The following is a 26,012-nucleotide window of genomic DNA, read 5'->3' on the forward strand; positions in this document are numbered from 1 at the left end:
CGCGGGTCCCCCTCAGCGGCGGGGCTGCCGCTCTCCGGCGCTCAGCTGGGGGCCGGGCCCGGCCGCTGTGGCCCTTGGCCAGCCCTGTCCCCTCGGCAGCCGGGCCCTGGTGGCCCTTTTCCCCTCAGGGCGGTGGGAGCAGCGCGGGGCGCGGGCCCGGGGCCTAACGCGCTGCTGTGTTTGATCCTAGCTGGTGCGCAAGAAGCACGTCCTGGCCCGGCTCCAGGATGCCCTGGCCTGGCAGGCGCTGCCCGTCGTCCAGCTGCTGGCACCAGACGAGAGGGTGTGCATGCATTTGATAGGAACTCTCTTTGGTAAGAGCTCTCTGAGGCCTGGTGCAGCCGCAGGGAGGAGGTAGTTAGTTACCTTTTGTTGAATACATGTGAAGCTTCCCCACATTTGAAGCCAAAAAAAAGAGCAGAAGAACATTGAGGTGCCTACCTCCATACTTCCACCGTGCTGTTCTGTAATTACTCCCTGCAGAAAACTGGCTGTCAGTGATTTAGAATAGGTTAATTAATTTTCTCATTCCCCAGGGGGCAGGATTGGCATGTTCATAACTCTTTTGTGATTTTTCAAAGTATCTTGACATATCTGTAAAGTCCTTCTGGAGAATAGGGAGTGCTTGGCATTTTACTCTTCCCTGAATGCTCTCCATTCTGGTCTAATGCCTCTGGAGTTATATGAAGATTCATACAGAAATCAAAGCGTGAGCATAAAAAGGTGTTGCAGGATTTAATATCAAATGTGCAAACCACAAATCTATATAGTGGGCTTTTTTTACACCATCACTTCACATCTGTAGAAATCTTTGTTGCTGTACAGCTAAAACCTGCTGCTCTCTGGTGAGTCAGCCTCAGCAAAATAGTGTTCGGCAGGATATCAGAAAGTGTCTTTCCAGTAAGTCTCTGTGGTCTTGAACTTCTCTTACTGGTTTCTGTTTGCATCGCAGGGAAATGTCTTTGAAACATCTAAAATCTTGATGGAGAAGAAATAATGGTCTAAACGAGGGAACAGTAAGGCAGGAAGGGAAAGGTGGAGGGTAGAAATCAGAGTGCCTTTAAAGCTCAAATATACCAGATTCCTTCAATTCCACCATCTCATTTGCACATCACAGATAATTATTGTTGGTTGGGGAAAAGTAACCTACAAGACCTCTTCCTGCCTTGACACACTGAATTGTTCAAAAAGAGTTGATTGCCCATAGATTGTGTTGGGCACGTCTTGGAAGCAGCTTTATTAGAAACAGAACTTTATGCAGTTCTTATTCTTTTAATTGCACAATTTTTTTTAATAGTATGTCACACATAATCCTTTAGAGTACTGGAAAAGATGATAATTGTGGCCAATTGAGCCCTACACTGTATGGCCCTAACACAAAATACCCCAGAAGACAGGGATGCTGTGCTTGCATTTCAGTGCTCTTGTCTGCTTTAATAATTCTCTGAGAAGAGAATTCTTTTTATGATTGGGTGGTTTGAGGACAGCTTTGGGTTGTACTGTACTTGGTGTAACTCTTAGAGCAGTTGGAATTCCAGGCTGAGCTTGGAGCTACAAACAATGGTGTGTTCATTTTCAATAGAGCTTGGATGAACCAAGGAGCATTTGGGCAAGAGTGTAAGGGGAACCTCCCCAGAAGTTTGAGCAGTGCTGTGGAGGAAGTATTAATAGTGAATTCAGGAAAATACATTTGGAGAGAGAATATTGGAATAAGCACAGGCAGAAGAAATAGGGTTAAGAGAGGTGAAATGTGGAGTGTTACTTACAAGGTGGTGTGTTTCAGATAAGCCTGAATTTAATGCAGCTAATGTTGTAATTTTCAAAAATGTATACAAATCTTTTCTAAAGAGTTATTAAGAACTGAGCAGATGAGGCATGGAATAAGTAATTTCTTCACCTGTCATAACATTGCTTTAGTTGGTCAAAATTCTGAGACATCATGGAGACTTCAGAGGGGAGGTGGTTTGATTGGATATATTAAAACAAGTGATTTAGTGTGGCAGAAGTGGGGATCCGAACCAAATGCCTGATGCTATGGGCTGGAAGGGGCTGGGAGGTGGAGTTTCTTGTCTGCTGGGGTGTAGTAGAGTCTGTTTTGATATATCCACTCTTATGCTCTCATTGTAAAATTAACTTGTGAAGTGATACCTTCAGGTTCGATTTAATGTTGGAATAGTTTCTGGATGATTTAAACCTGGTGTTCAGGCTTGGTTTCAGGGTTGTCAGTACTGTGGAGGGAGAAGACTGATCATAGTAACTGGTAAGAATGGAGGACACAAAGCACACAAAGGACAAAACCCACTTCTGTCATTCCAGAGTGTTGTTTCAGATGTGTGATACTGCATACACACGGTGAGATGTGGTGGTGGCAGCAGTTACATATTCCCTGACATAGGTGGAGCCATTGACTTCAACTATAAAACACATAAAAAATTTGTAAGAGAACCAAGTGTCTCATGTCCCTGTGTCCTGCTTATGGAGGCACCTTTTGCCATATTTCTGGAGAGTATCCACCCTTATCTGACAAAGTCAGGCTGGTGTTATGTGAAGCAGGGAAAAGAAAACAGTTCTGAAAAAAAAAAAAAAAACCAGCTCCTTTTAACAAGAAGGAATTACAGCACTGATGATCAGAAATAGGAATGAGTTCCATGACTTGTGGTTTGTCTTGTAGGGATGTTGCATTCTGTGGAAGACAGCAGTGCCCTGAACCTATTAGTTGAAGGTGAGTGACAAATCCACATCTCAATTCCAGGCAGTTTGTGAACGGGACAGTGTGTCTTGTCTGATACCTATAGTGAGATGCTCAGCTTTGACACAGCATCAAAAGGGAAGACCATCAATATCCATGCATCAGAAATGATGGTCTGCTCCAATACTGGGGGCAGGGGAGTGTGTGCATTTTAAAATATTTATCATTACTCTCACAGGTCTGTGTGTGCCATGAATTTATTATCAGATGGGAAACAGTGCCTCAACTTTGGCATCTTTAGACCTGACCAAATTGTCAAAGCAAATGGAAGTCTATGGGATCTACTGCTTTCTCCTCAGGAGTAGAGGGTATTTGTGATTTAGCTGTACAGGCTGTAGATTCCTCTTTGTAGATTCCTCATTTGAAAACTGAAGGAAATGTCTGCAGGGCTGGCAAAGGAATCTCTGCAGTCCAGTTAACCCTGGGCAGCTCTGCTGAGTCTAGAGATGTCAGCAGTGCAGTGGTGCATTCCATGACCAGTCATGAAAGGTAAAAGGAGCTATTACAAACTGCTTCCAGAGGGATTTTAGTTTCCAGACACTTGCTTGAAATGGGGTTGAAAAGTGGAGAAGTCTTTCTGTCATGTTACCAGTCTGTTGAGAGATGGATGCTCTCTAACAGAGCAATTTTAAATTAGTGTTGCCTAAGTCTTGAAAGTGTTTTAAGTTTCTGAGAGTTTAGGGCAAGAAAGGGCTATTAAATCACCTATAAATCACCTGTCTCAGACATGCTTCTGCTGAGATGTGTAGCTCTGTAGCTGAAGCAGGTCTAGTATTGCCTTGGATATACCAAGAAATGGTGAGCCCAAAAGTCCCTGGTATTTCTTTTTAGAATGCTTTCCTAGGATACGAATCAAAAGTGTAGGTTTTCCAAATGAGTCATGCCATGACAGCAAGCTACATCCAAGACAGCCTTACCAAACCCCGTGTAGAAATGTGTGCAGTGTCTCAGTAAAGGGGCTCTTGCCAAAATTTTATCAGCTGAACATTCAGGTGCCAGTTCTGAAAGTACTGGAAGAAGAACTTTGCTTGCTGCAGCTGGCCTGCTGGTCTATGTGTGGAGGCACAGGCAGCCTGCCAGCACCAGGCAACTCCCTTGAGATTTGGTTAGGGAAACTCCAGGTGATGTGTTGCCTCTGCCTGGGAAACATAATTTCTTGCTGATTCCTCTTATTAGTATAGAGCTTTCAGAGATCTTAAAATAGTAACAGCACTTGCTTGGGGCTGAGGAAGTGACCAGCAGCACTCTGGTGACTGGCACTGTGCTTTCTGGTAAGGTGTGTGGGACATCTGCAGTGGGGAGGAATGGCTGATAGACTTCAGTTATCTTAAGGATAACTGCTATCTTAAGGATAGCAGCTGAAGGAGGAGCTCTGAGTGTGAATCTAAGGATCCTCAGCAGTTTCAGTTCTGATGTCTTCACTGGAAGGATGCATTTTTAAAGGCCAGTTTTCATACAGTAGGAAGCCTGGTCTATTCAATTACCATAATTTTTTATGCTTTTAAGCTAGGTTTTTTCCCCCCTTCCTTTCTTGATTCCTTATGTTTACTTGCTGTCCTGAGGCTCAGTTTGTCACTTGCAGCTCATTTCCATGCATGGTTTGTAGTGCAGCTGAAGCAGGACTGCTGGAATGATGCCCCAGAGAGCTTGAGCTGGGCTATCAGAGGTAATAGTGCTGGAATGCTGCTGTAGCCCTGCTCTCTCAGCACGTCTGGGCTCATTTCATTCCTGAGCTCTTTGCTCACTGGTCTGCTAAAGCCCCATGGAAGATGGATTGTGAGTGCTCTTGTGTGTGTATTACTGATCCTGTTTTCTCTGCCTAGTTCTGGTGAGGCTTGTTGTGGAGCTGAAGTCAGAACAGTACTTATACTGCATTTTGGATGAAAGTCAGAAGGAGGTCAGTGAAGATGAGTTCTCTTCCCCTTTCTTCCAGTCTTTCAGAGGCTGAGGAATGAGTGGCCCTGCAAGACTGGGATGTAGCAGTGGGATCACAGAATCATAGAATGGTTTGGGTTGGAAGGAACTTTAAAAATCATCCAATTCCAACCCTCCTGGCATGGGCAGGGACACCTTCCACTAGACCAGGTTGCTCAAAGCTCCATCCCCTCTGATCTAGGATGTCCTAATGCCAGTTCCCAGCTGTGATGTTGGCAGTGTTAATTTCTACCATGGAGTTTTTATATTGTTTTCATGATGTCTTGCAGCCACAGGGCTTCATGATACTCTTATGCAGCTGTGTGGTTTCCTCAGATACTTCTTTTCCTACTTCACTGTTCAGTTATATGAGGAGCTTTCCCAACCTATGCTATAGGCTCTCATTCTCCTCATTCCTAAGTTTATGATGGTCCCACAGGGTACAAAAAAAGAGAAGTAGCAAAAGTGGTGAGAAATTAGTCTGCTCATGTAAGAGGTGGAGGGGAGAAAGAGGAAAAGGAACAACAAGCAAGCAATTCCTTGAATTCATTTAAAGACATTTTGGAGACTTAGTGTGGTATTTGGGGTTTCCCTGTGCTTTATCCCAAGTGGTGAAGAGGGCCCATCTTTGGAAAAGATCCTGTTCTGGAAGATTATGCATCACTGAGAAGTTGCTGGTTTGGGTGCATTTCTGCCCTTGGACTGTGTCCTCATCAGTGAAACATTTTCCTTCTCTGTCTCCTCTACAGCTGTGCAAAGCAAATACCATGAGAAGCAGCCTGCCCACATTTTCTCTCTTGGGCAAGCTGGCAGATGCCATCCCAGGCTTTGCTGAAATAGTGGTAGTAAAGCACAGTGAGTAGTGTGTCATGTCCCACTGAGGGGTGGCATTCACAGCCCTAGTACACATGCATGCACTCCCCTGTCCCCGTGATGAGTTCATGAAGGTCACAAAAGAAGCCTGTCCAGAAGTCAGAGTGGCATTCAGGCCTCCTGGGATACAGGTCAGAACCTTCATAGCAGCTTTTATAATCATGCTTTTAGCCAGGCAAAAGCAGCCTCTGCAAACTGGGGTTGTGGGTCTGCCTCACAGGCAACATCTGCTTAGGTTTTTTTTTATCTTGATCCAGTGCTTGGGGGTCTGATGAGCAAGCTGAACTGTTTGTGGAGGGAGCTGGGATGGTGGATCTTCATATGGTGAACAGTGAGCTCTGGTGGCTGTTGATTACTGTACCTCTGCTCAGAGGGACAGATGGTGCTGAGCACATCGCCTGACTGTGGCTTTCATTAACCTGCACACACCAGTCTGGCCAGTAGGCTTTTGTAAGTTTTCAAGGGAAATAGGTTGGTGCTTTTACAATGTCAGTGAATGTTTGCTCTTCCTGTTCCTCATGCTAGATAATTTAGTGGATCATCTGCTGATGGGCTTGACATACCCAAATGAAAGTATAAAAGCTGCTGTCTGCTACTTGTATGGCAAGCTGTACTCCTCTCCTGCTGGCACAGAACGGCTCTCAGGACACTTTGAAGAAAGGCTGTGTGTTGTCTTCTTGAATACTCTGGGGAGTGCCCAGACAAAGGAGCTGCAGGTTAATTGTTTGGGTAAGGCATTGCTGAGAGAAACTGCAAGGTGCAAGGGAAGGCTTAGAATGAGGAAGAAATCCTTGGCTGATTTAGATGCTCTAGTGTAGATTGTTCAGTAGAGGATCTTTATGCTGCTTGTCCAAAGCCATCAGTCCCTTCTATTGCTCCAGTGAAGTGGCCCAGACCTGCTGCTGAGCACCCCAGACCCCTGTGTTCTCTGATGCCTCACATTTGCCCAGCACTGGCTCATCTTCAGTCTCTTCAGAGCTTGTGCTATGGCCTGGTCATCCCTCAAAATGTCTGAATGCAAATACTGTGCATGGGCTGGTGGGCTTTGTAGAGCAGTGGGATGGAGTCTAAAAAATGTTAATTATGCTAATTAGATATAGAGCTAATGTGGAAGTGGCACTTTCTTGCAGTTATCCTTCCAACTGCAGGTTTCAGCTGTTGCTGGGGAGCACAATTTCAGCCTTTCTGACATCACTTGTTTGTAAACCATCCAGGGAATTAATTTTTCTAGAAGGAGACAAGCAGGAATTGCTCCTTCTTATGGATTGCTCCTCAGCTTATCTACTCAACCACCAGAAATAGATTATGATTCCTTTGAAAGTAGAATTCTGTAGCTGAGACAATACCCCTGTGAATTTGTCCTGATGTGTACTGATGATTTTCATCATTACCTGTAGCAGTGATCTATACTGCTATTCTGAGGGAGCTTTTTGGAGTGTGGGTATCCTTCAGCTGAACACAGCTGGTTCTGTAAGAGCCTGTGGAAATAGAAGGGGAAGATAAATGCCTGTTCTCTGGGAAGTGTTCTAGGGAAAATGTCTTGTCACTGGGGGTACTGACTGCTTGGAGAAGAATGCAGGTCAAGAGCTCTCCCAAGAAACAGTTTAAGGTGTGTTTACTAACAGAAGATAATGCAAGTAGGGAGTTCCTGAGATGCGCCCCTGTACATATGTGACTCTGAGAAGGAACACAGGGCAGATTAGACCAGCAAAAAGTATCAGCACCAAGGGGTTGCAAGACATGGGGGTCATGGCAGCATCTGGGGACACAATGAGAAGAAGCTCCCTAAATTGGACGTGGGGCCCTCCAGGAGAGGGGAAGAAGTTGGCAACAAGTCTTAGTCTGTAAATACTTGTGTGTTAATATAACCCTCACTGTGCTGCTCTATATGGTGCTCATTCATGCTCTTCCTTTTGCAGGCTTGCTAAAGGAGCTGCTGAAATCTGACCATTTTGTATCTATTCTTATGAATAATGCAAAGACAGAGGAGGAGACTGAGAACCCTGACTTTTTAGAAGGGGAAAATCCACTGCCACTTGTTCTCAAAAAGGTGATTGCTGAAGTAGTAGTGAATTGTTGGTACACATAAATAATTTGCTGGTCTGTAATGAACCTTTATCTGAGGCACTGTATATATAAAAAAGCTTTTATAATCATGTTTATAATCACTCATAACAGAGTGTTCTGTTACCAACACCAGCAATAGAGCTGCACTGAGAAATGGGGATGTGGGAATGTTTAAGATCAGAGGGTTTTGGGAAAGCTGGAAAAGGTAAGCTTTAGAGACTGCAGGACTGTGATTAGAGTTAAATAGTACCTATAAGATTTGTCAGCAGAAAAATTATGTAAGAAGTAAAAAGGACAAGTAGAACAATGGTCTGTGTTTTAATGCTTGTCCCATCCCCTTTGTAATTTGTACATAGTACCCCAACCAGCAATAGGGCTACCTCTGTTGATCACCTTCTTGTTCATGCCTGCATCCTGGAATGGGGAAAATTTTACTCCTGGCCTTAGCTGATCTTACTCATTTACACTTGAGGTCTGATACAGCACATGCAGCACCAGCATGACTAAGCCTGGGGGCAGAACTATTCTTACTCATGCTCTACTCTGTTGTAGTTCTCATGTGCTTTTTTGAGTCTCTTTGGTTCAGTGTTTTATCTTACCTTAGCAGGTTTAATCTGTGAAATAAATGCCGAAAGAGAGACCTTAATTTATGTTTTAAATTTTAAAAAGTAGAACAAACTGTGTCCTACTCACAGCTGCATAGCTGACTTCCTTTCTCCTTTTGACGTTTGCTTCCCAACAGCTCCTGTTAACCAGAGATGAGATGTTACAGGCAGCGAGTTCTCACTGTATGGCTGCAGTGCTGGTTCACTCTCCTAGCAGATATGCTCCTGCTTTTATCCATGCAGATGTCCCAGGTGAACAATGCAGTAGCATCTTATTGTTCATTCCCCGGTAGCAAATCTGCTCCTGGCTGTTTGGTTTAGGAGTCACAGGCTGGCTCCATGAAATCCACTGATGGCATAATGTGGTGGCCATTTTGTACCAGGTGATTTTAGGAGTAGAAGGGGAGAGCGTGTTTTTAACTGAAAGTTTAGAAGCAGGTGTCACCAGGCAGAATGAAGTTTCCAGAATTTGGCCAAATACTTCAGGTCAGGGTCCTTCGTGCAGGACCTTAGATACAAGTTGAAGCAAACTGGTTTCCATTTCATTCCACTAAATATTGTAAGTTTGCTCAGATTTTGATCTAGGGTTTAGCTTTAGAATGCAGCTATGGGAGATGGTTTATTATTTCTCTGTAATCCCAAAAGACAGAAATACTTTCATGATACAAATTATTTGGGAGATGTAAAAGTCATGAGGAAAAAAAGGTCACTGCATCATGTGATAAAGCTTGCTTTGTGGCTTTTCGTTTGTGCCAAAGGCTAAATCCACAATTCAGCTCCTTCCTACTGAGTTTGTGCTGGGAAGATGCCTGCCCATGGGTCTCTGCTCTCCAGTCACCTCTTTTTGAAGATTAGCATACCCCTGAGCATCTACTCAGAATGTGTTCTCCATTCCTGCCATTTCATGGTACAGCCTTTCTCCCTGTGGCTGTTGCTATGTCTCCTCGTTTCCTCCTCCTTCCTCTGCTCTGTCCTAGGAGCAGCTGTGCCATGCTGTGAGCAGCCTGCTTCTTACCAGAGTGACCTTATTTGTGTGGGTATGTTTGCAGAGTTCCTCTTTGAGTGTCTCTTGTGCAAAAGTGAAATCCTCATCTGGTCAGTGTACTGCTGCCTACTCCTCCTGACTGAAGAGCGCCTTTTCTTCTCCAAGTGTCACACTGTGTATGGTGAGTCATCAGCCTTGCTGGCACAGTGACTGCAGTCATTCCTGTGCCTCCAGCTTAATTCCAGCACTTTACACACAACCACAGTTTCCAGTCAGGATGGATAAAGGACTGAAAATAAGTTCCTATCAGGCATGTTTGTGATGTCCAACATAGCTTGAATTTATAGTGTCATTGTCCCAATGAGTTTCTGATGAGCACTAATTCATTATTATAACCAGTTATCATGACTGTCACTCTCTGAGTTACTATTAAGTATTTCTGTGGATATGACAAGAGTGGATTTAGGAAAAATGGTTAAATTCCTTCTGTTCTTTGGGACTTATCTCCAGCAGTGAAGGTTGAGGCATGTTGTGAGGGAGGTGAGTGAACATGCAACAGTTTTGGACAGTTGTTTCTGTCAGTAGCTCACAAGAATAATTGTTCAAATCTTTCTTCCTTTTAAAAATTAATTTTGCTTCCATTCTGGAATCTGGAACATTAAAAGCCTTTCTGTGACTTTTCTTAACGTGTACAGGCATTGAATCTCTGGTGAGGAGTCTCCGAGGTGTCCTGCTGCTGAACAACGTGGAGTTGCACAAACAAGGGCTCCTGCTCTTCACTGAAATACTGAAACGGTAAGGGAGTACCCTGTCAGGCTTGCAGGCAGAGTTTGGTACTCCAAAATGGAGACTGTGAGGCTTTTGCTTTTAAGAATTTCTTCCAAGACCAGATATCTACACACAAGAGCTTTTGTGTTTAAAAGATGGTGCTGAACAATCTCATCTCCTTTATTCTTGCAAAGAAAGGCCTGATGGTTGTTTCCAAACCTCCCAGCTTGTCCTGTTTGTGCTTACATCCACCACTAAATCTTCCTCGTCCTGCTTCCTTGCCAGTTAGGGAGGTTAAATCTCTTTTCAGCTGTAGACAGAGCAGGAGACAAGGCCAGGAAGGTCCAGGCATTTGTGAGCAGGCCAGCTCCTGCTAAGTGTGCCTCTATGACAAAACAAAGTATGCAAATTCCATGGCCTCTGGTCTTCTATCATCATCTGAGCTAAATTCAAACTGCAAAAACAAATTCTAGGCTGAAATATTAATGTCTTCTGTCACTTTTTCCTCTTGTTTTCTGCTGAGAAATAATATATACTGGCTTGTTTTTCTTCTATGCTTCCTGTTCTTGCCTTTATGATCTTGTTCCTATCCTGTCATGCTAGTGACAGAGTCTCGTTTTTGTCACTTAGATCCCCCAAGAGAGCCCTTGAGCGGAATTTTGGAAATGTCATAGTCAATTTTGTAGCAAGTGGCAGGGTAAAAAGGAGAAGAAAAAGCAATAGTGCTAGAACAGTGTGGTGATGCCAGTGTGGGATCTGTCAAAAAGAGAAACTGGGATATAGGGAACATTAATTACAGCATTTATGCTTGTAAAACAAAGAGAACACTCTGTGCAGTTGCTCTCATTTTCTCATACACCCATTCTGTTTCTCTGAGCTTTGCCTTAGAAATCATGTTTTATTTAAAATTATATCATAATGGGGAAAGGGATCTTGTGCTGGAACCTCTCATCTTGGTTTTAGCTTGCAGCTGGATTCTTTTGTGTAAGTGAGCCACCCATTCTGGTGAGGTCCATGCAGGAGGTACTGCTCCCCTTGGCAGTATATCAGGAATGTTGGATAGCTCTCCCTGGAGTGACCCTTGTCTCTCCCAGCATAATCAAAGTGGCAGGTGCAGTTTGGGGCCCAAGGATGAGAGGTTGCAGGAAGCTGGAAGGGTGCTGCCCTTCACACTTTCCCACCAGGCCCCAAAGATATCACAGTGCACCATCTTGAAAGTGGGTTTGTGCTGCTTGAATGAGTCAGCAGTACTCCTCCATCCCTTCTTCCCTGCATGAGTCAGTGAAGACTTTTTTCTTCCTGATGTGTTTTACTTCAGAAGGTCAGTGATTAAAGAAAGGAGATAGAGAGGATTAATAGAATCACCCAGTGTGAGCAGAAGCAACTTGGAAGTTCAGTGCCTCACTTGTGGCTTGGCTCCTGATGCCTGAGTTCCACAAGTCCTTTTCCTTGCCCTGCCCGCCTCACAGTTTTTTCTCACAGCAGAATGTGAGGTGGCTGCGAAGCTAGGTTCCATCCCACTGAGTGACTAAAAAGAGTGGTTCTTCTTCTGTTCCCTTTTTGCCATATAACTGACCTACTAGTGTAATTTCTACTGAAGTTCACTTTGCTTTCCCATTTGTGCATGAGAGCATGTACTCTGGGCTTTCTTCAGTTAGGCATGACTGTGAAAATTGAATAACAGGGAATAGTTTTGGCTCCCAAATCTGGCTTCTGTCATGCTGTGCTGCTTTTCTTGCTTCACTTTGGAGGGACCCTCTGGCAGGTTGTTTGTGCCTCTTGTGTGTATGTAGCTGCCTGTCTTCCCCCTGCCTCCCCAGCTGTACCTGACTTGCCAGGAGCCAAATGAACACAGTCTGCCATTTACACAGCTCTGTCCAATAATGGGATTAATGGCCTCTTGTCCCTCCTTGCTCTCATGCTGAATGCTCAAAGGTGTTGGGCCACAGATGGCCAGAATGCTCACTGTTGAGGAGGATTGTCAAGACAGTTGGATTGTGTTTATTCTCCTGTTTACTTTTCAAGTTTGTGAAGGTTCCTGCCCTGGCAGCATCTGGCATAAGGAGTGCAGTGAAAGAAGCTATTCTCATGGCATTATCCTCTAGGACAGTGATGTTTGCTTGTATACTTAAAAATATAAGTTGCTAGATGAACTGACAAATGCCAGAGCAGATGGCCTGAAGATAGAGTCCAAGGCACAGAGGTCACTATATTTTGCAAGGCTTGTTTTTATTGTGCTTTTCATGACAGTGTTCTCGAGTAGTCACACAGTTATCCAGGTTGTGGATGTTTTATCATGGTAGTGCTTTAGACTGGCTGAAATTTCCTCTTTATAGCAAACCCTCTACCTGCTCAAGTGTGAGAGTACCTCCTTGAGAGCAACTGGCTCTCAGTACTGACAAACATGGCTGCAATCTCATGGCTCATCTGTCCATCTGCTGAAATGAGGGAAGGGCACTGCAGTTACCTAACTCTGACAACGTTCTCCTTGCTTGCTTTGTTTTGTCTTCACAGGCAACCAGTGGAAATCAAATTGTTCACCAACCGAGGTGTATGCATAGAAGCCATTGATGTTTTGATGGAGACAGTGAACTGCCCTGTGCTGGAGGTGGCAGTGGAGGCTGTGAAAGCTGTGGCTGCTTTCCTGAGGTAGGCAGGAATGTATTTGCAGACTTTTCTTCAGATAGATCTGTTGATACCATCTCGGGCTTTGCAGTTCCCCTGTGGCTATGTGGGTGAACGTGCTCTGCAGTGGGACTCGTGGCTGAGGCAGGCGTGGGTACAGCAGAGCCAGCTTCCCACCCACCTCAGGAAAGCTGCCAGAGCAATGAAGCTGTGGCAGGCAGCAAGTAATTTCAGGAAGGACCTAGTGTTCCAGGCAGGCTTGTACAGCAGCTGCTGTGGCTTTGTCACTCTGTGCCCCATCCAGATTGACAAGAATAATAAATATAAGACTCTGAACAGTCATGGGCTTGCTGACTGTGGTGAGAGCAGACAGAGCACTTGGGGTGTGTTTGTGTTTATGTGTGGGTGAAGACACTATTCAGATATTGTGACCTTACTATGCTCTGCTGGAGAGAAGTGGCAGTGGCATATTTCCATCAGAAGAGCAGTTATTTCTGATGGTGTTGCCTTCCTAGTGGAATGTCCCCTGCAGGGACTGTGCATCTTGTCTTTGTCTTCACGTGTTAAGGAAGGACCATGTGAGCTCCCCTCCAGTCCCGTATGAAGAACTGCAGAAGCTTCTGGAGGCAGTGCTGAAGCGATGTGCTGACCTTTCCCCACCACAGAGTAGTAAGAGGCATGCAGTAAGTCAAAAGCTGTTGCTTGTTGGTAGGACTGAGCAGGACAGTGATGATCTTCCTGTGTTGATGTTTTATATGTGTTCCATCCCCTTGCTTACATCCCCCGTGGATGTTTGGTTCTCTGCTGTTTCTTTTGATCCTCTTGCCTTGAGATGGTACCAGACTTTGAAGCAGATGAAGGTGGATGCTGGTGAATGATATCCTTCTAAATCAGTGAAGTTCTGTGGGGCACTGCTTGAGCATGCTACTTTCTTTATGTGCCCAGTACTCCAAAGCCATTTGAACTTCCCCTTCTTCCCACCCTCACCTTGCATTGGTCAATCTATTTTTTCAGCAATGAATATTTCTTGTTCTACATTCAGATCAAGAGTGTCACCATATATGCACTGTGATCCCTCAGCAAGGGAGTTGTTAGCCACAATTTGAACTATAAACCCTTTTCTGTTCCTGGCATCTGTGGTTACTGTGGTGTGCTGCTGGCACCTCTGCACTTCTGAGAAGAGCCCCAGGTGCAGATGGCTAATGAAAGGACAAGGGCTGAGCCTTCTTGCTGTAGGCTTAGAGCCATGTTGGTTTAGATTTCATGCCAGTAGTGGGGAGAACACCTCAATACTCAAAGGAGTAGCAGAACTCATGATGAACATGTTTTAGAAATTTAGAAAATTCAAGATGAACATTTTTTAGACCCAAGTTCTATGGTATCAGATATTTGCCTTCTCTGCCTGAAGAAGGCAGAAGTGCTTTCTGTCCCATTGGCCAGTCAGTTTCCACACACACAGAGCTGGGTGTCCCTTTCAGAATTTAGAGCTTCACAGAAAGGAAATTAGATAGTGAGGATATGCAGGCTGTGTTTAAAGGGAGAAAAGGGGAAATGATGATACCTCTGCCAAGGTATATCAGCATGAAATGGAGAAGGAGCTCTCAACTGTCAGGCACCAGTGTGTAGCTGTGCTCTCCTCTGGTATTATGGAGAAGACCACCACAACAGATTAAGGCTTAAAGGCAGATTTTGAGTTCCAAGTTGTTCCCAGTTTGGGCAAATGATTAACTCTGACGCTTCAGTTGGCTTCAGGCTTAACTCAGTGGGATGCTGTGTGGGAACAAGAATTAGTACATGGATAGCTGCTTAAAACTCTGAGCCAAAGTAGAAGAACTTCTAAGATTTCATTGCTAAGCAAGGAGAAGAACTATTCTGTGTTGTCTGAACAGTATTTGGAAGAAAGAAAATTTTTAAAAACACAAAGTTTTCTTAGAAGAATTTAAAGCTCCATTAGCTGAAATGCTTAAAACTCAGATTAGATCAAATCATGGTAATACAGACTCTAAAGAGATGGCAGAGCAGAACTAATAGCTCTGTAACTCTGTCCTCCCTAGGAAGAGCACACAAGCTATTTAACTCAGCCCTCTCTGGGCAAAGCACAGTAGTAAAAAAACTGTGGTGTGAAGGAGTGCAGTGCAATGTACTGTTCCTCCTACTGCTGGTGTCAGAGGAGAAGGCTGGTTTTTTTCTGAAAGTGGACATAAGATTTTATAAGATTCTCTCCTTTAACAGGGTGATGTCCTGTTCTCAGTGTCTCAGAGTCACCCAGCAAACAGAAATCTTGGGAGAGTTCCTCAGAGACAGGGTCAGTTCTTGCTCAATACCCTGGAGAGTTTCAGAAATGCTTGCAGGTGAGGACAAGTCAGGAAGGTGGGTGGGTGGTGTGTGTCCCTGTCTGTCCATTCTTCTGTCCTTGTGACTGTGTTCCTCCACCCAGCCCCACCACAGAAATATCACAGGTGAGTTCAGTGCATGGCACTGGTCAGTGGAACAGCAGAGTCAGGGGTATGTGTTAATAGTGAAAATTTTCTGACACCTGAATATGTCTCCCATGAAATTTGCCTGGGACCTATCAGTTTATTTCATGTCTTTGGGCTTTGAGGGGCTGCTTGAAAATTCACCAAAGCTGCTGATAGCGTAAGAACTATTGGAAGGTATGTGTGAAACCAGATTCCTATGCCATGTGGTTTCACTGCCAGAGGGGATTAACCATTTAACAAATGCATATCTGCTCCAGATGCTGGCCTTGGATTTGCTCTGTCTGTGACCTGTTACTGGAAGTGGGTTTATAGACACCAACTTTACCTCTTCTGCTGGGTCAGAGCTATTTGGCACCCTTAGCTGCACATCAGACAGTGGTAGATGAGTTTGTGTATGAATCAGAGAGAATCAGGATGAGTTTTTAGGGTGGTCTGGCCAAATTAGTTTTTGCCTTGCATCACTTGAGTTGGCTGAGATAATTCAGTCAAAATCAGACATGCTTTTCTGCACTGACCCAGAGTCTCAGGGTTGTGTTGGAGAGCACTCAGGTTCTGTCATGGATTTTATATCAGCTAAATGGTCCCTTGGCTGATTTTCACAAGGTTTGCTGTATTGTGCATCGGGCACTCTGGTATGGCTGAAAACCAGTCTTGCCACACCAGATCTTCCCACAGCACATGCTTTCTTCACAGAAACGAAGTTTTCCTTTCCCAGTGTGTACTGTTGTGCAACCTTGATGACTTTTAATAGCTTCACTCAAAAGGTAACTGAATGTGATTGCCAGATTTCTCTGTTTCCAACCCATTGAGTGTTTGTGGGTCTTTTATGGTGAAAATTGTGATTAAAATGTAGTATCTCCTGGCTTCCTTTACAGAGTGAGGAGGTTTTTCTCTACCCTCTGTTATCCACTGTGTGTTTGTAGGTTGGCAGTGGAATTCCAGGGTGACTTCATGGCCCAGGAGAATGCTTTCACTGCCCCCAACTCTGAGAGCAAAGACACACTAAGCAACTTCTCTGAGTTCCTGTTGAGGATTTGTGACAGTCTCTGCATCCCCATGGTCATGGTAGGATTTCTTTTGGTCTGTTCCATGGGTACCTGGAAAGGTGCTGTCAAGCACCAAGAGTGGGTTGCACAAATCGTTTTTTGGGGAAGAGGACATGTCAAGTAAACCAAGAACAGTTGTGGCATTTGCCATTTTTTCACAGCCAAATATGGAATTGCATAGTTCATGCAAATGGCAGTGTATGCTCTCAGAGGGTGCAAAAATTCATAAAGTTTCCATGTGGATGTCAGTGTCTTTCTTCAGGCTGTCCCATCCCATAGCCTACCTACCATGCTGTGGCATCCATTGCAGCTCCAGATGTGTCAGAAAATGAAGGGTGCTTGAGCTGTTGTTTCCCCTTCTGCCACTTTTTCAAAACTTGCCTGTGTCCCAGAGAGCTGCCATGATTTGCACCTGCAATTTCATTTCTGTGCTTCTTCCCAGAAGGTACTGATGAGGCTGCCCAGTCTGCATGGGCAGTATTGAGCATTGTTCCTCAGTAAGGCCTGTGACATGATTTAAAAAGTAGCTGTGGAGACTCATGAGTGCTTTAGTGCTCCATACAGGCCTGTCCCTAAGACACTTCAAGCAAATTGTTAAAAGAATGGGACTTTTGTTGTGGTTCCTAACATTTAGTAAAGTTTCTTGTGCTTTGTGACGGGCACTGGTGTATGGAATCTTGCATTTAGGAGCTTGGAGATGTGTTGGTTGATGTTTTCTTAATCAATCTCTTGGTAGGCAGATGCAGTGGCACTGCTGTTCTCCTCCCTGACAGGAGGGTGCAGTGCCTGTCCAGTTTGGCAAAGCTGGAGTCAGTGTTCTGTTTCTTGCTCATTGAACTTGGGTAAAAATTAATGGACTGTGAGAAAATTGTCCAGTGACCTTCAACAAGAGTGAGTTGAGTCATTCTGTTCTAAACAGTTCAGGGCTGGATTGTGTAGAGAGCTCAAATGCCTGTGTTTGCTACTGCTCAGTGAAACACTGAGGCACAGGTGTTAAATGTTGCTGAGGTCAGCTGCACTTAAACATATATCCTGTGTTGTATAGGAGAATTATCCATCTGACCTGTAAGAGCAGTAGCTCCCAGGGCAATGTGGGCAGTAGGGTCGGTCACTGTGCCTAACTGGTTGCCTGCTGGAATCCAGGAGAAGTTTCTTATCTGGTGGGATGTCTTGCAGAGTTACCAGCACAGCTCATAGTGCTGGCAGAGGGAGTTAGTTGTGTTCAAAGTGCTCTGTGAGCCTGCTCTGCTGCCAGGCATTTGGTAAAAGAACTGCTACTCCATTTGTTTGGATTTAGAAACCTGACTTTCTGGGCAGGCAGGAGGCTGGAAGGAAGCTGCTGCCTTCAGTGTTTATAGCACCTTGTGCACCTGATGTATTTATCTTCCCACAGAGCTATCTGGAAAGGGCTGTCAGCCCGTCAGTGACAGAGGTTTTCATCTCAGCACTCAGTACCCTCTTTACAGTGGTGCCAAGCATGAGGAATAAGTTCTCCAAGAAGCTGGGTAGGAGGGGATTGTGGGATCATGTTCTCTGTGCTCTTAACTGGTGGAACTTGCTGCTACTGCATATTACTGAGGCAATGAGCCTAACATTGAGACTTCATGTGCAGGATTCTATTACAAGTTTATATGAATAAGAATAGAGTGCATAGTTGTGTTCAGCAGGATGGAAAAGTTATTTGGTCTAGCAATGATGATGGGAGAGGTTTCATTTTGGATAAGAATGTTGTGTCAGCTTTATCCTTCCCTCTGGAATAATTCAGAATTGAATTGGCTGTTCCTGTAGGCAGGGATTATGCTGGAATTGTTGGGGGGTTTTACTGTGTAGATATCCTAGTATAGTCTATGTATGCCTTCACACATCAGAGAGGTGATGTAGACAATTCCTCTGTTCTAAACATGTGAAATGGGCAAATCTTCACTTCTCCTCCTGAGAAAACAAAGTAACCTCAGATACTCTCCTCACACAAAAACTTGGAGTAGTTTACTTTCTGAGAGGCAGCCTAATATGTATATCCTTACTGGGATGGCCTGCCCTCTTCACCAGGCTTGTATGGAGATGTGTGGGGGTGGTTATGGGACCTGCCTACTCTTTTTCTTATCATACATGTTCTGTGCTCCTTTGACACCTCTGTCTTGCTTTCTGTCTAGCATCCTCATCCTTCATCCGACTGACACTGGAGCTGAAGGCCAGATTTTGCTCTGTACAGAGGTATTGTGATGTGTGCATTGTTAATGAGCCTAAAATTTCCAGATGGGAAAGTAGATCATGCCTTATCTAATACACCTGATTAGGCAAGATGAGAGACTCAGGAATGGTTGTGTTTTACTGAAAAATGGAAATGGTTACTGACAATGGAAGAGCTTGATGTGGGAGAAGGGAGAAGCAGTTTGGTAGGGGGTGGATGGATCTACACGGCATTGCGAGAATTCTGTGCTCTGTCGTGAGTTGCACAGATAGAGCAGCCTGACTTTGGAGTAGTCAGATCAGTAGGTGTTCTGAAGAGAAGTACCAGTAGCATCAGTTCCATCTGAGCTCCGGCTTCCTAAGCATTTACTACCACTGTTGTTGTTCCTCATGGTGTGATGATATATTAGAAATGGGGGGAAGGAGGATAGCTTCGGTAGCAGGTATTGTAAAAGATCTCCTGTAGTAGAGGCTATGATTTGTAGGTTGAGGAGTATTTGGGGAGACTCTCTGTGGGTCTGCAGAGATGTTTTACCTCCTCTTTCCTGTGACTGTACCTCATTTAAAAAGTAAACAAAGCACAGAGCACTCCTAGTCCAGTTTACTAGTGTGGAACTTCGAGTGAAGGCACTTGTGCCTGTGGATGGTGTGTGGTGGGAGTGATCCAGGTTTCTGAATAGAGCCCTGTGCTGTGCCAAGGATGGTGTGTTACAGATGTCTGCTTATGTCCTGTTCTGCAAGGAAATGGTTGGAGAGAAAGCAATGCCTGGAAATAGCTGTTCTCACCCTTTTAGTTGCTATTTTGGCATTCTTCACTGTTCATCCCTGGCAGTGTCATTGCTAAAAAATCCAAGTGTCATTTGCCAGTGGAATCATTGTATTGTGAGCTGCCCTTAAACATCTCCCATTCTCTGCAGTGTTAGGGTGCTGTCCTTATAGGACTCTCTGTGTAGACAAGGTGTGATGGCTGTGGGAGTACCCCACTGTATTCACATGGGCCCAAGGGATGAACATGTTCCCTGCTGTCACTGCATACACCCCCACATCTGTGAGCTGACAGTCCATTGGGAACTCCTAATTTTCCTGGAAGCCTAGGCTGGCTCCTAGAGTCTTCTTGTGATGGGGCAGGTGTTTGTGTGTGATCATTCAGTAAAATGAGGTTCTGGCAGACAGTGTGTGATATCAGAAGTAGGAAGAGGGTACTTCTAGCCTTCTTTACTCTCTCTTTCTGTTCTTCTTCACAGTAATCCTGTCCTGAATCACACCTGTTCCAGCTTCCTCTGCAGCTTATGCCTGAACCTTTACTCAGCCACAGAGAAGACGAGAACTTCTTCTCAGGAGGGCAAGTTTGCGGAAAGAGAAAAATTGCTTAATTTAGTTTGAGGCCCTGCCACCCTCTGTTTAGGCAACAGGTGAAAAAAAATAGAAAAGGACAAAGGAGAAGGGAAGGGAGGACACACAAAGCTTGACTGAGAGATTTTTTCCCCCCAGCTTGTTTTTAAGCTGGTCCAGTAAGGGCCAGCACAGAAAAATGCCTTTTGAAGAGTTTGGAACCCTACCTGAAAGAATGCATTTCATCTACCTATGGTTTTGTTTACATGGGGGCATTTATTAGCACAGCTGTGCATGCTTAATTGAAACAAAATTACTTGCCACAGTCAAGTGGCATATTTGCAGATTAAGGTAATTTTTTCCCTCTGGCATACTCTATAAAGCCTTCCTGTCTGTACTGTAACTTTCCATAATAGGTAAGTCTCAAACAAATGAGGTGAAAGTTTCTACATCAGAAAAGCCACTTTTCCCATTAGCAGTGGTTGGTTGCCATACAGGCAGCATCAGCAAAGGGTTCAGAATCTCAAACAGATTGTTTTTTCATCCTTAAAGTGTTTTTTCATCCTTAAAGCCAGTTCTGTTAAATCAGGTTTCACACCACTATTGATGCCAAATCACAGAGGTGTGCTTGGTGTATGCAGACTGTGGAGTTGTTCTATAGACATTGCTCATCATTTCCTTATGTTTTTATTTCTAGAGCAGGAGATGTCTGAGCTCCTGCAGAAGGGTCTGCCTCAGTTAAACTACACCATTGCTGAAAGCCTTCTCCTCCTGTCTGAAACCCCTGAGCCTTTCTTTTTGGATCAGTCTCTTTGCAGCCACCAGCACTGTTTTGTACTGCTCTTATACTTTGCCTACAGCTTTGGGGACAGGTGAGCCAAGACTATACAAAGCAAGTGGCCATGAATTGGTGGGTAAGGCATATCTATTGTTACTGTTTCTACTCCAATCTCCTTCAATGCAGGTTTGTTCCAGATGCAGAATTATTTCTAGCTGTAAGAAATTTTCTCCTGTCAGCACAGGACCATGGAGACTGTCTCCCTCCACACATACTCAGAGCTGCACTTTACCTCCTTGCTGTCTGTCAGGACAAAGGCAAAGCCCTGGATGTGGTAAAAGATTTCATTCCTACCTCTTGGAGCCTTTTTGTTGAAACTAAGGTTTCTCCCCACTTATATCAACCTTCTTGTAGAAAGTATTTTGGCATAGGTGGTGAGCAGTGAATGAGTGAAGACTGTGCAGTGCATTTACACCCTGGAAAGTTAACTATGTAAATCCACAGGGGAATATAGATATGACAGAATAAGCTTGTGTATGCGTGGGAAGTGTAACTGCGTTGGATAGGCTGTGAATTCACACACAGAATATAATGAATTTCATAGCTCAGGCTCCCAAACACATCTCCAGCCTCTGCAGCAGGCTTTCTAGTGTTCCCATATGGCTCTTTGCTGCTGCACAGCTTTGAGCTCTGTATAAAGCCCACAGGTTTCTTAGCCTTTGTGATGCAAATGGGCTTCACAAAATGATGTTTAACTGATGTGTTTGATTGTCTACTGAAAAGGCAGTGTGACTGTTTCTTGCAGTAAAGTCTCATCAGATGCTTTATATTCAGTATTAGTGGTTATTTTGTTCTCCGTCTCACTTCCCCTTTCCCTCTTTACCAGAGGTCTTTGTCTACCATAAGGAGGATCCTGGATAATCTTACAGATCTGAGCTTGGTCTATGTCCATTGTCCTCCCCTGCTGAAATTCTTCCTGTGCTACCCTGAGCTCATGGGGAGATTTGGACACCAAGTCCTCCAACTCTGGTTTTCCTGGGAAGACTGCAAGCAGACTGAGGTTGAAGAATCTGATTTTGGCTCATCAGATCAGCTGAACAGTGCCAATCCATTGCTTCCCATTCTGAAGAGCAATTCCAGCATTTTGCTTATTTTACTGGTATGTGGCTTTCACAAGGACAGGCTGCTATCTTGGCCCTGATTTTGGGGGCTTTTTGGTTCTTAAAGCTTTTAGTGATGTTATGACACCAAGGATTTTGATAGAAGGGGCCATGTGTGTGTACACAGACTTCCACCTGCCAGGGAAGCCTTATGTGGGAAATGGGACCTTGTATGTGTGTTATTCTTTCTCTGTCATCCATCCACTGTGACAGGAAGAGATCCTCTGAGAGCTGGCTGGACAAGGATCTGAGGAGTTATGCTGATGTATGTCATGAAAAATCCCATTCCTTCCTCTATCCAGATACACAGCTGGGTACTTCAGATTCTTCAGTGCCAGCCTTTAAAGAAGCTGTTTTGCAAATCTGGGAGCAAAGCTTTGCTACTCATAGATGAGAAGGGTATAATGAACAAGAACTTTGAAAAAACAGTGTGCAGAGAACAGGTCTTGAGGGCACAGCTTTCTGTTTGTTTGAGGTTTTCATTTTGTCTTGTTTTAACTGGAGACTCTTGTCAGAGAATTTTGAAGTGCTCTTGAGTTTTTAGGACTGCAAATAACATGTTTTATTGCTCTTAAAAGATAAAATAATAGTCTTGTGACGGGGAAAATTAATCAGTTCAGGAGAGAAAGGAGCCTTGAAGTAGCAGGCTAGTGTGTTTGCCTCTAGCTGGTGCAATGAGCTTTATTAACCCATGTAATCATGACACAGTTGTGTCCTGATGGCTGCTTAGAGGCCTTTTCTCACTTCCACTGTTCTCACCTTCCCATCACCCCTCCCCATCAGTGGTGTCTTGTCCCATGACTGTTGAGCCAATCATATAGTAAATATTTGCTAACTTTTCCACAGAAGAACATGAGATTTGCTTGTAAGGGCAAAAGCTAAGAACTGTGATATTTCTTCTCCAGTCCCTTAGAGAAATTAAAACTAACTATCATTGAGAAGGCAAACCCATGTCAGCAGATGGTAAAGAAGTAAGAGGAATCAAGGCTTAACTCTGAGCGGGCATCCACTGGGCATTACAGAACATGTTTGTTCTGATCTGAGAGGCTATGGCTAAATTTTAATATCTGATGTTACTGAAATGACTGCCAGGAGGCCTCTCAGGTGGGGCAGTTCTTTCACAGTTGGGCTGATATTGCAGAGTAGGTAACAGCATCCAAGCATTTGATACCATTGCAGAGCATTAGTAAAAGTGAACAATGAGTTCACCTTTCAGGACAAATTAAGGAAGTTAAGTGTCTCATAAGGCTTGTCCACTCTGTTACCTTTGGCAGTAGTTCTGGAACCTGTCACTCCATGAACTGAAGCAGATCTGTCAATAAGCAAAACATAAATGGCGTCTCCCTTCCCTGAATTGTACAACATTCCTGCTTTCCCTTCTCTGTCTTGCCATATGTTCTTGCAGAAATAAATTCATTTAGCTCTGTTCTAGTCTTTAAAGTAAGTTGTAATAAGTCACAGGCTTTGACAATTCACCTTTCAGTTGTGGAAGAGCATAATCAATCTGAATTTAGATGGACTAATAAAACAGTGCAATATGCAGGGCTAAATATACTGTCAGATGGAAAGAAAACTTATGAGATGAATAACCTAAGCCTCAGAATGCACTAGTTGACTGGAAAGGCCTCTGCATGGTACAGTGAAACAAGAATGAATGTCCTTCCAAGGATGACTTCTTTGCTTATCTGCTTTAAATAATTGCCTGGATTAGATATAACAGATGGTTAGTGACTTCATCTGAGACCTTGGGCTTCTGGGTAGGAAGGAACTGATTAACACAATGGTGCATTTGCCAGGACCAGAGAGGCTGTGGCCATTGCTTCATGTCTTTTTGTGCTCTCTGTGCTCATCTGGGGGTGAATGAAGTCATGATGACACACTGTCCCACTTGTCTTCTCCATGCTCCAGGTCTGAGGTGCTCTCTCAGAGAGCAGAGACATTAGATTACATTCCTGAACTTCATATGAAGCACATCTATGTCAGCAGAGATGATTGTGCTGACATCTCCCTGCCCTTTGTTTGTGAAAGTCTCTGCTAGAGACAGGAACTCAGAACTAGAGAGCTTTTTCTGGCACAGACAGCCTGTTCTTTCCTGATTTGCTTTCCTTGGATATGGGGTCCCACAGCCATTTTCTCTGCCTGGATGCATTACTGCTGTGTGATAGGGGAGGGCAGCTGGGGGAGGCAGCAAGCTGTCCGGGCAGGCTGTAGGCTCAGTTGCTGAGACCAGTTTCCCATTTACCTCTTCAACTCTACCATTGCAATGCAGTAGCCAGGACTACTGCAGGAAGAGAGGAAAGGTAGTGCTGGCCTAATATGTGTTGAGATGGTTATACTATGTCAGCACTACCAGACATTTTCTGTCTGATATTTATACAACTGCCTCTGTACATGCTGTGCAATTTAATGTTATGTACCTCAACATGAAGACTATGCCCAAATTCAGCCTACTGGCTGTGGGATTCAGCTCAGAGACTCCAGAAAAAGCCCTGTAGTCAAGAGGCAGGCTTGTGAGCTGTGTACATGACTCTCCCCTTTCCTGTGATTGATTGCTTGCCCAGCTTACCTATGTTTCATGCAGTTTAGTTAAGTTCCTACTGCACATACAAGGCTGCCAGCCTTTTGAAAGTTGGGAACTATGGACTGACTCATAAGCTTGATTTTAGACAAGCATCTTCAATATGCAAGCTGATTTTTCAAAACAACATGGAGACCAGAGGTACCAGAGATTCTGTTCTCTTGTTTAGTTCTCCCTTGTCTAAAACTGTGACCTTAAATGTATGTTACCCTTACATTCACAGAACCAAATCATTCTTTAAATGGGATATTACTCAGAGGTGCCTAACAGACATGAGTCCTTCTGCTTTATTCAGTTCTCTATTTAATCAGGACATACTTAATCTTAATGATGCTTTATTAGGCTGTTTCCCAAGGCACCAGATTACCATAATGGCATTAAACAGTAGTGACTTCTGCCTAATCAGGGTAGAAAGGTAATGTGTTTGTTTCTTCCTTTGCAGGACCTGGTCTGCTCAAGCTCTGTGGAAGTGGCTTGGAAGGTGTTGATGACTCTAAGGACCTTTCTGGAAAGAAATGAGGATGTCCTTGTCTGTGACCTCCTTCGGAGCCGATTTTTACAGATTTTGCAACAGCTGCTGGTGGAGAGCAGCTCAGCCACCCTACAAGGTGACCCCACCTCTGTGATTTGGTCTTGCTGTAAGATCAACTAGCTGTAGGGACACAGTCTGGGATAAAGTGGTTCTGAACTGCTGGTGTAGCTTCAGTACTTACCTGCATGGGGAAATGTATGGACAGAACTGTACTAATTTAATTTCCTTTTTTCAGAGATTCATTTTGAAGTGAGAGCCTTTTTTCTAATTTAGGTTGTTCTGGCTTCAAACTGTGATTGTTAAATCAAAGCAAGGTTCTTGTGTGCTGCTGTCAGTGTTCAAATGGAGAGCCTAGCTGGTAAATCTTCCTGCTTAATAGGGGCCCAAGTGGTGGCTGAAAGACATCCTCCTTTTTGCCTCTTCTTTGTGCAAAACAGCTTGGTGTGCCTGAGGATACACAGTTCCCAGGACACAGAAATCAGGAGCAAGTGTTGAATCATTCATGGTATTGATCCCCAAACAGGGACTGTGGTATCACCAGATCTTATAACTCTGTTAAGTCTCTCAAAGGGAGCAAGGCTGTGACTGAGGGAAGTCCCTGTTTTCCTTACTAGCCCTGTCTGTGGTTTTGGAACTGTTGTCCCAATAAGAAAGGTGCTGTGCAAACCAGTCTGTGAGCTTGAACTGAAGGAGGGAGCAGTGCTAGGATGTCCTTGGCTCCTTCAGGATAGAGACTTAGCACAACTTTTATTTGTTCCTGAGGGGGCCACTGATGCTTTTAACATCTCTGCTGTGTTTGGAATGTTTTGTTGGGCAGCAGTTGGGATGGAAAGTGTTTTTGCTTTACCTCCAGCAAAGTCAGTAGGCTGGAGGAGGGGCATTGAAAGAGGGGCATGGTAGAGCATGAGGCTACAAGATCTGCTAAGTCTGATCTTGTTTGGAGGTGTGCACATTTGAACTTGCATATCCCTCTGCTGCTGATCTAGGGATGCCAGGAGCTGTGGGGAGGCAAAGTATCCATTTCCTATAGGGAGTCAGACCTATTCCTCCAAACCACTGGTGATGGAGGTAGGACAAAAAGGGCTTTTGCAAGATTTGAGCCCTTCTGCTGCTGCTAATATGTGTAGCCCTTCTTTGTATTGCATATTGAACTTGTTAAGTGGCATCCTGGCAACCCATGCAGAAAGTCAAACACCAGATGTACTCTGGAGACAGACTTCCTTGTCTCCCAGCACACAGGCAGCTCTGTGAGGCCTGGGCCAGTAAAGTCCAGGGGATCTGCATCCCTATTCAAACAGTAGCCTGCTTTTAGACAAGAAGGAGGCCCAAC

The 26,012-nt window shown here is 44.4% G+C and overlaps 1 protein-coding gene across 2 annotated transcripts in view; it reads left to right on the forward strand.

Annotated features, from left to right (window-relative positions):
* MEI1 (meiotic double-stranded break formation protein 1) overlaps nt 1–26,012 on the forward strand; it is a 38,317-nt gene that overhangs the window by 180 nt on the left and 12,125 nt on the right. For both annotated transcript variants that reach the window (XM_074539441.1, XM_074539442.1), the window contains exons 2-21: nt 191–314; nt 2,672–2,722; nt 4,573–4,646; nt 5,413–5,518; nt 6,062–6,265; nt 7,456–7,586; nt 8,346–8,460; nt 9,258–9,374; nt 9,889–9,988; nt 12,476–12,610; nt 13,155–13,269; nt 14,819–14,937; nt 15,990–16,131; nt 17,506–17,617; nt 18,266–18,326; nt 19,547–19,644; nt 20,332–20,506; nt 20,599–20,746; nt 21,299–21,571; nt 24,593–24,758. In XM_074539441.1, the coding sequence (XP_074395542.1) occupies nt 191–314; nt 2,672–2,722; nt 4,573–4,646; nt 5,413–5,518; nt 6,062–6,265; nt 7,456–7,586; nt 8,346–8,460; nt 9,258–9,374; nt 9,889–9,988; nt 12,476–12,610; nt 13,155–13,269; nt 14,819–14,937; nt 15,990–16,131; nt 17,506–17,617; nt 18,266–18,326; nt 19,547–19,644; nt 20,332–20,506; nt 20,599–20,746; nt 21,299–21,571; nt 24,593–24,758 (2,566 nt within the window). The remainder of the gene's footprint in view (nt 1–190; nt 315–2,671; nt 2,723–4,572; nt 4,647–5,412; nt 5,519–6,061; nt 6,266–7,455; nt 7,587–8,345; nt 8,461–9,257; nt 9,375–9,888; nt 9,989–12,475; nt 12,611–13,154; nt 13,270–14,818; nt 14,938–15,989; nt 16,132–17,505; nt 17,618–18,265; nt 18,327–19,546; nt 19,645–20,331; nt 20,507–20,598; nt 20,747–21,298; nt 21,572–24,592; nt 24,759–26,012) is intronic.

The sequence above is a fragment of the Zonotrichia albicollis genome, chromosome 4 (assembly GCF_047830755.1).
Source record: "Zonotrichia albicollis isolate bZonAlb1 chromosome 4, bZonAlb1.hap1, whole genome shotgun sequence".
Lineage (NCBI taxonomy): Eukaryota > Metazoa > Chordata > Aves > Passeriformes > Passerellidae > Zonotrichia > Zonotrichia albicollis.